Source organism: Vicugna pacos, chromosome 34 (genome assembly GCF_048564905.1).
Source record: "Vicugna pacos chromosome 34, VicPac4, whole genome shotgun sequence".
Taxonomy (NCBI): Eukaryota; Metazoa; Chordata; class Mammalia; order Artiodactyla; family Camelidae; genus Vicugna; species Vicugna pacos.
The window spans coordinates 15,403,673-15,413,090 of NC_133020.1; the positions used below are offsets into that span (position 1 = coordinate 15,403,673).

The 9,418-nt window shown below is 45.7% G+C and overlaps 1 protein-coding gene across 3 annotated transcripts in view; it reads right to left on the reverse strand.

Moving 5' to 3' along the window:
• ETV6 (ETS variant transcription factor 6) overlaps window positions 1–6,465 on the reverse strand; it is a 219,180-nt gene extending 212,715 nt beyond the window's left edge. For 2 of the 3 annotated variants that reach the window (XM_031670662.2, XM_072954782.1), the window contains exon 1: window positions 5,979–6,279. In XM_031670662.2, coding sequence (XP_031526522.1) covers window positions 5,979–6,011 — 33 coding nt within the window. In that variant the 5' untranslated portion in view covers window positions 6,012–6,279. Of the gene's footprint in view, window positions 1–5,978 lie in introns of all 3 variants that reach the window. The other variant, XM_015235648.3, reaches the window with a different exon arrangement.
• Between the last annotated feature and the right edge of the window lie 2,953 nt (window positions 6,466–9,418).

Genomic DNA, 9,418 nt, shown 5'->3' on the forward strand with positions numbered 1-9,418 from the left:
TCCCACTCCACCCACCCTGCCCCCGACCATCCTCAGTGTGAGTAAATGCAGCTCAGTTTAGGTGCACAGGATCTGTTTCAGCTCTCCCTTCATCTGGTACCTACCGTGGGAGTGTATTTTCCTTCAATTTACCTGTGCTAAAGAGGTGAGCTACCTCTCCAGGACCAGCTGCCATGTATTCAGCTCAGGAAGCCGACTACATGTAATTTAAGATGTATGTCTGAGCCTAGCCAGCATCCCCACCCAAGGATTCCTCAGAAAGGCGCTAATAACAGGTCCAGTGCCCTCAGCCCCAAGCAGAAGTATCCAGTGCTTCACATGCTATAAAAAAGTACCATTATATTAACTACCATATATATAAAAATAATTTTAAAAAACCAAATTTCTTCTGTATAGTACAGGGAACTATGTTCAGTATCATGTAATAACCTATAATGAAAGACTATGAAAATGAATATATGTACGTATATGTATGACTGAGACATTAATGCCATACACCAAAGATAGACACACTGTAGCTGACTATACTTCAACTTAAAAAAACTTTTTAAAGTATTGCTGTATCCTGCCACCCCATCTTGTTTTTAATGTATTTATTTTGGGGGGAGGTGAAGTTTATTCTAGGAAAAGCAACTCATTGAGAGCAAAAGCCATTTTAAAATTAACATATATGTACTGTTCACTGTTTCTAAGAACAGTTTAGAGCTTTAGCTTTTTAAACTTACATAGTAATCAAAGGAATAAAGCCAACTGCAAAATAAGAACCAACAGAATGCAGTAATCCAATCATAAAGGACAGTCAAATCCCATCATTCCATCTTTGGGTACATGTCCAAAGAACTCAAAGCAGGATCTCAAAGAGACATCTGCACACCCATGTTCACCTCAGTATTATTCACAAAAGCTGTGAGATGGAAGCATGCCCAGACATCCCTCAACAGAGGAATGGATAAAGAAAATGTGGCATATTCAGGAAATGGAATATTACGCAGTCTTAAAAAAGGAAGGAAATTCTGTCACATGCTACAACATGAACCAGGCCATTATGCTAAGTGAAATAAAGATAATATGACTGTAACAACAAAGTCCCACTGTATAGCACAGGGAACTATATTCAATAGCTTGTAATAACGTATAGTGAAAAAGAACATATAAATGTATGACCAAATCGGTATGCTATACACCAGAAACCAACACAACGTTGTAAATCAACTATACTTCAATAATGACAAAAAAAGATAATGATTCCACTCATATGAACTATTTAAAGTAGTCAAAATCATAGAAACAGAAAATAGAAAGGTGGTTCCCGAGGGCTGGGTGGAGGACAGAGGGGAAATCAGTGTTTAATAGGTACAGAGTTTCTGTGTTGCGAGATGAAAAAGTTCTAGAGCTCAGTTGCACAACAGTGTGGATACACTTACTGAACTGCACACTCAAAAATGGTTAAGCTGGTGAATTTAATGTTACCTGCTTTTGGCCATAATAATAATAATAAAAAAGACTGCTGTAGATAGTGGTGCAAATGCAAGCCCATCAAGCCCGTCTTCCCTCATCTCCTGACTCCTACTACTTCCTCTTCTCACATCTAACAATATACCGTCTCCACCCAGGGCTCCCCACACACACCCTCTCCCCGGGCACATGCCCCGTGCCCTCATACCAGCTGGCTCGAGATTAAAATGGACCACGCTAGGAAGTGCCAGAGAGAGCACAGCCTATTGTATCGAATTACCTCAGCCTTTTATAGGGATGCACCGGGAACCCACCAAGTGTGGGGCAGTGGCCTGGGAACCAGGAGCCTGTGTTGCCCTAAACCCGGCTCGGTCACTGATCAGCTGGAGCGAACTCTTCAGTGCTCTGGACCTCCTCTCTGTAAAAATCAGATGTGGGCCCAAGTGATCTCTCAGGTCCCTCGGCTCCGAAAATCTCAAAGTTCCCTGACTCAATTGCTAAAGAAAAGGGGGGAGGACTTAGAAGCATGCTATTCTGAATCTTCTCCAGTGACTCCTCAAGCCCCTTTCTTATACTATATTCAGTTCTTTTTTTTTTCTTGGTTAGGTACAAAAAGCAGTTTCTAAAAATTTTTATCAAAATAATAAAACTTTTTTGTTTTTAACATCACTTTACTTTATTACTACTATTATCTTTTGGTGGGAGAGTTAATTAGGTTTACTTATTTAATGGAGGTACCAGAGATTGAACCCAGGACCACGTGCATGCTAGGTATGCACTCTACCACTGAGCTATACCCTCCCCACTAATAATAAAACATTATAGGGCAAACTCTACTGATGATAATTTCTGGACACCAAGGAGTGCTCTAGGCCTCCCTGAAGACAGTTGAGTGGCCCTGTTAACTACTTCACGCAAGCCCGTGAATGAAGGTGTTAAGTCACTCTGAGTACACAGGATGGAGAGGGAAGGCCACTGACCTCCTCAATGCCTCGCTGCAAACCAACGAACATGACTGAGACTCATTTATGAGCCAGGTGCCAAGGTGGGTACTAGGAGACAGAGAGAATCACCGCTAAACCCAAGGAGCTCAGAGTGCAGGAGGGGAAACCCAGAGCCTTCCAGTTGGCAGCAAAATAAAGAGATTTCATTCTCTAAGAAAACCAACCAGTGCGCAGAGCAGAGAAAGGGGGACCAGGGAAGTGATTGGACTAGTTTCTGGAGTAGTCTGGATAGCCCTTGCCGCCCAAGCCTTACAAAGGACCGTGTCTGCTGGGCAGTAACTACTTGCAGCTGTGACTTGACTGAACTTAAACCTCAACAGGTGACTTGAAGGTGAAGGCTGATGATGGAAAAGACAGCCTCTTCCTTCCTCCCATAACCAGCACAGTCAGCCACGCAATCCGCCGGAAAAAAAAAAAAAAGTAATTTGACTTTCTACATAGTTCGGTGCCCCTGTCCTTGCATTTAAACAACCCCAAATAGTCAGGAATGGAAGTGTTTAATCTCTCATGACGAGAGTGCCCGGTGCAGCCCGGTGCAGCCAAGCAGTGGGGCTCAGTCACAGTTTGGGTCACTCTGGGATAGTCAACCTGTCTTCTGCTGTAATTAACTTCCCTATGGTGACAGGAACATGCTTATAACATGCAAAAGAGAGATAAAAGCCCGTATCAGGCATTCATCATCACCACCACCACGCAAGCAACACATACAAAGGTGTCACTGCCTGACTGATTCAGAAATTTTCACCCTGGAAATTCCACCTAAATCGCACACTACTTTTCTAGCAGGACTGACGCTGCTCAGAAGTAAACAAAGTACTTCCCTCTGGGGCTGCCTCTGGTCAGGTTCCTCGGTGCTCCATCACACCAGCTGCTGAGGAATTTACTGCCTGCTGACCAGCTGCTTGTAAGGAAAGAGCGCAAGGGAGGAAGGTTTCGGGCGAGGACAGGAGTGAGGGAAATCTCCCCACACTGAGAGCCTCCAGTGTCCCACGTCCTCTGGACATCAGATCCATCAGCTCATCCTTGCAAGCTCCTGACACTCATTCTCTGCTCCACAGAAAAGTTTATTGTTTACTGGCAATCCCAGTACTTGCTCGTGGACTCCCAGCAAACATTTTTTATTATGCAGTCACCGGACCTACATCCCAAGGAAGAAGGGAAACCCTGCACACATCACCAGAACATTTTCAGACGACCTGCAATAATCCCTGGTCCTTGATTTCCAGTGCTTCTTATTGGAAAACTGCCAATTGAAAAAGAAACTGTGGGAAAATGCCCTTCACATACATGCATTCAAACATACACATGGTTCATGCAGTCATAGGCTGGTTCCATAAAAAAAAAAAATCCAAAATAAAAGTGATACTTTCATTACTAGTGAAGAGCATTAAATCTATTCTAATTACAGAAAAATACAGTCAGGAAAAGCGGCTCCTGAAAAGAACTGAAGAGGGTAAACGACAGAAAAAAATGGTACGCCAACTATGATGCAATTTTTATATCACATTTAAGAAAGTGTGCTATCTGGGTTTGGGACTGTTTCCATCTGTGTGTATCTGTGTGTGTGTGTGTGTGTGTGTGTGTGTGTGTGTGTGTGTGTGTGTGTGTGTGTGTGTGTGTGTGTGTGTATGTGTGTGTAAGGAAAGGGTTGCTGTCCTCTTCTCCCCACAGGGCACAATGAGACAAGCTGGCCCATAGCACTTCTGCCTGCCACACACAGACACAAGCCCCCCAGAATAGCATATGCGGTCTCTTTAGAAAAGGTATCAAGAAAGTCATAGGAAGGTTTGCTTTTTGTTGTTTTTGCCCTAAAATTTCTGTCTCCTAGTTGGTCCAGGTTCTCCTGAGGTCAGATTTCTTGCCATCAAGCTAAATACGACTGATTTAGTTCCCTATTATTTAGTTACCTCTGTGTTATGAAGTGTCAGATGAATTATATTAGCCACACTGTAGGATTTTTCTGAGCTCATAGAATCAAATGCATACAGCAAAAGAAACTGGTTTTGGAGTATCAAACTACCGAAGTTCTTTACTCCGACACCCCCTCCACGACGGATGTCCTGCCACCCCCGGATAGGTACAAACACAGAAACCCGAAAGTTCCACTGGGCATTTTTGGGAGGTTATAAACAAACCCAACCCACCTTTTCAGTTCACGTTAGCCCTATTTCCAACCCAGCAGAATCTTCCCTGATGAGAAACGGTAAAACCTGAGTATAATTGTGAAAACCTAATAAGCAAATGATAAAACACTGTGTCTCCCCTAAACAGATCCTATGGAAAAGCAGTGTTAAAGCAGAAAAGGTTTCTCGAACTTCCCACAGATGAAGAAAACCGGTTATTTGTTCATTTCTTTCCTGCAGTGTCCACTCCATGAATGCGTATTAATGGGCCAAGCCACAAACAAACAAGCTTCAGCCTCTCACAGAAGCAGCAGGCTTTTTTCCATCTGGGTACTGATGGAACAGTAAAAGCAAAGTGTACAACAAATAACAGGGGGAGATGGACAAATCATTCTGCCTCCTCACGGTGACAAACTTTACGACAACTTTTCAGAAGCAACAAACGGCAGCACCACTAGCCTTTATAGACACACATATATAATATAAATGCACACACACAACTACTTGGAAGCTAAGTACTGTGTTTGCAAACATCCTCCACCACCCTGCATTGACAATCCTGCAAAACACGGCCAGAAAGCCTGGAGATTTCTACTCTTCTATGTCCTCTCTGCACTGTCAAACTGGGAAGGTCATTTTGCCTGGTCACTTAGATAATTCTCTTTCTCCCTGTATCACAGGAGTTTTCTACTTTGGGAATGCTCAACTTTCATATGCATCAGAGTAAAATAACCATTCAGCAACTTTATTCACCTTGGTTTAAAAAAAAAAGAAAAGAAAAGAAAGAAATTCATTGTGCAATGCCCAGGAAAAGCTGACACCAACACCACGACTGTCTCTCCGACAAGCGCTTGCAATTACAATGGGAGGGGGGTGGGGGGGGTGGGGGAATCTGTCTGGTCAGACTCCGGGAGCCCTTAAAAAAAGAAGAAACGATTCCAACCCCAAAGGGGCTGGAGAACTTTTTTTTTTTTTAAGGAGACCACCCCTCGGGAACAAAAGTTACATTTCAGTCACATGTTGGGAGTGGGAGTAGGGAGCAGGTATTTTAAAAAGCGCACTAATTACGGGGGTGTTTTACAGTCCTGGAGACCACTCGGGTTCCTCCCGACCGACTGTGACGGGCATTTCATTGTCAAAAAGAAAGGGGGTGGGCTGGGGGCGCGGGAGCCGACAGAGGGCTCGGCGGGAGGGTGGAGGGGGGAGTAGCAAGGTTACACTAAAGGGTACGGCAGCCGCCGCGGGCTGCATCTCCTTCCCCGGCGCCCCAAACCATTTCCAGCGAACGGAGCGGCTGCAACAGCCCCCTCGGAACTGAAGAAGCCCAGCACGACTGGCCGGGCCGGTGCAGCTCAAGGTTTTCGACCCGGGAGAGGGAGGGGGGGAAGATCTTTACCTTAATGCTACACTGAGCAGGAGTCTCAGACATGTCTCACAGCGAGAGAGATCAGGAAGTTCTCAGTTTTTTTCCACTTTCCTTTCCTCTCCCCAACCCAGAAACGCTCCACGGCCAGCCGGACGCGGTCATTTAAGAAGTTTCTTGCAGCATCTCTCGCGGCGGCCGCCCCGGGGGGCCGCGAGCGCGCGGGGCGGGGCGGGGCGCCGGCGGAGGCGCTGCGCGGGGCGGCGGGGGCGTGGGAGCCGGGCGGCGCGGCGGCGGGGTCTGCAGGTCGCGGCGCGGCGCGGCGACCCGGCGCGCAGCCCGGCCGGCCTCCCGCTCTCTCCTCCCACCCGCGGCCGGCGCCCCCGCCCCCCGCCCTCCCGCCGCTCTCCCTCGCTCGCTCTCTCGAATGTTTTCCTTCCTGGAAGAGAGAAACTGAAAGGCAGAACTGAGAAAGCTCTCTGCTCATTGATCTTGAGAGTTTCAGTGCAGAAACTGACGTGAATTCCCAGCACTGAGCTCTGCCTCTTAAAGGAGCCACCAGGAAATAAAAGCTCGGGTTACAGCCCGGCATCGGGGAAATAAAAGCCGCGCGGGGGGAGGGGCGGGGGCGCGGGGCCGCGCGAGGCCGCGGCTGCTGACGAGGCGGGCGGCGCAGCCCCCCGGCCGGGCCCTCGCGCGGCTCGCGGAAGACACGCGGAAGGACGTTCCACCGGGGCTCCAGAAGCCCCAGAGCAGGGTCTATTCGGCGCCTCCCCGCCCCTCGCTCCGTCTCTCGGAGACATTGAAAGGCACAAGGTGCTTGTGTTTACTTAGTTTTTTTTTTTTTAAACCCTCCGGCCAAGCTCAGACGCAATGAAAATAATTATATAGGAAGGGACATTCCGGTAAGGACGCGGAATCTGAAGGAGGAAATAAAACAATAGCCTTTGTTCTGCTTCTCGGCCGCGGCCTCTTTAAGAGAATCCACCAGGAAATGGGAGATCGGGTTACAGCCCGCACCGGGGCGAAGGGGCGAGCGAGCGCCGGAGCGCGACGCCGCAGACAAAGCCGCGCGGCCGCCCGCGGACGCCGGGGCCCGGCCGGCCGGCGGGGGCTTCCCCGCGAAGGTGGGCGCCGCGGAAAGAGGGGGCGCGCCCGCCCGCCCCACCGGGGATGCGGCGCTGCCCGGCCGAGCGCGCGTCCGGGAGAAGGGAAGGCGCTGGCTGGGCAGCTCTCAAAGGCAGTTGGGTTCCTTTTCCTGACCCCCCTTCCTCCCTGTTTCGAAATCCACTGTCTTTTTAAAGAAATAGCGGCCGCTACCCACCGAAATAGGTGACTCGACTACAAAGTTGACAGGACGTGTTCCTGAAGATAATACCCCATCCCCAGGACCGCTTCCCTGAAGCCGTCATTGGCCGAGGGGATGACCCCCGGGATCCTGCCGAGGAAGGAGTATTTGGTTGGAAAAACAACTGAAGGAGGGTATAGCTGGTCTGGCTGAGGGTTCTAGCCTTGAGTACGCGTAGTCTTATCAATTATTTTCGTTATTTATAGCCTCTTAAAATGCTCTGAAGTGTTCACTGCAGGAGGTTGAGAACATTATAATTATGTTTGAATTCCAAACCCTGCTAATACGTACGGGTTACTGTCTAGATGTGTATTAAATTACAAATATGTAAATACATATGTATAAATATAATGTATGTGCATAGTATATACAAATAGACCGGGACAGATTTCCCAGATCCTCTGCGTCCTACGGATCTTTCCTATCCACTTCCCTTCACCTCTCCACATAACAAAATTGTGTTCAGACTTTCTCACGGGCTCATTCGAAGAACACTCCGAACCGGACTTTATTTAAGGGATTGGAATGGGAAAGAGTCCTGTTGTTGGGAGGGTAGGAATAAAGGGGTTTTGTGAACCTCCAAGGACCTCAGCGGTTCTCACCACCTGACAGTCCTATCCTCCTCAAGAGAACTCGTGACCACACCAACTCATCTGCCTTGGACCACCTGAAACCCCTCAATCCACCCCCTCTCACACATTTAGCTGCCTCAGCTGATGTTAACTTTGGTTCTGATTACCCATTGCTGGGTTAAATCCTAGAAACCTCTATATCCCGTATCAAAATGATCTTTGGCAACTCTCAGCTTTGGAAAAGGGGTGATGGTGGGGAATAGTATGTATCTCATAAGATTCCTGTATTAAATAAGCCGATATATACAGAGTTTAATTAGCTGAGTGCTTGCCACATATAATGTGCTCAATTAACATTAGCTACAATTATTTAACCTCAGGACCCAATGGACTGTCAGCTTCCATTCTATCTCCTCTTACCTTCTCCAAATGACTCACAGAAGTGGTCGTTTAAATTAGAATGTATGTGGTTCCAAAACAAAAGATGATAACAGCTGTGGCAAAGGTTGCATTTAGCCAGGAGTTGGTGAGCTCTCTCTTAAAAGGGCCAGGTAGTAAATATTTTAGGCTTGGAGCACCAAGAGGCAAAATTGAGAACAAGGTGTAGATACTTAGATGACAAGAGAGAAAACAAATATCTGCAATTATTTAATTGACAAATGTGAAGTGTAATAATAATAAGTTGTAATACAGGTCTAATAATGAGAAGAATGGAACTCTTTTTTTAGGGGACAGCATTTCACTTAGTTAAACCCCTGGTGAAAGTAAATGTTCTCTATCATCAGAATTCATTGCAAATGTTTATCTGTCATGAGATTTTACATATTTCATTTGGAAATATCTTTGCACCCAGATAGGATACTGCCAAATATATCAGTCCATGAGCATATGGTTTTACTTGAACTTATTTATTGCCTATATGGCATTTATACAATTTTATTAGAATTCTAATAAAAAATGTAAAAAAAAAAGAATTCTATAAATTCTCTTGATATTTCCACTTTAGAATGCCATCATGTTGTAGATTAATCACTTCCAATTGAAAGTTAGATGGAATTGTCTCAGTTGCACAGTGAAGTGGATTTTAAATATGAAAATATCCTTTTCATCTGCATCAAAATCCAAAAAAAACACTATTGGAACTGCAGTTTGAGTTCAGAAAACTAACTGCTGCAAAGTTGTGTTAAAATGGAGATCTTGCTTCTTGTTTTAACTTTTGACAGTGTGGGAAGTGTAGAAAGCAGCTTGATATTATTTGTGATTCAAAGAATGTTAATTGTGTCGAAATTATTTAACTGCAGTACAAGCTTCACATATAGTTATATTTTGCCTTGTAGTTTTAGGTTAAATTCATGAAAATCATTAGCAAGTCTGCAGCAAAACTAATTTCTAAAACTCAGTAATAGTGATTGAGGAATATTACTCAGCCATAAAAAAGAATGCAATAATGCCATTTGCAGCAACATGGATGGACCTAGAGATTATTATACTAAGTGAAGTCAGATGCAGAAAGACAAAGATTATATGATATCACTTATATGTGGAATCTAAAA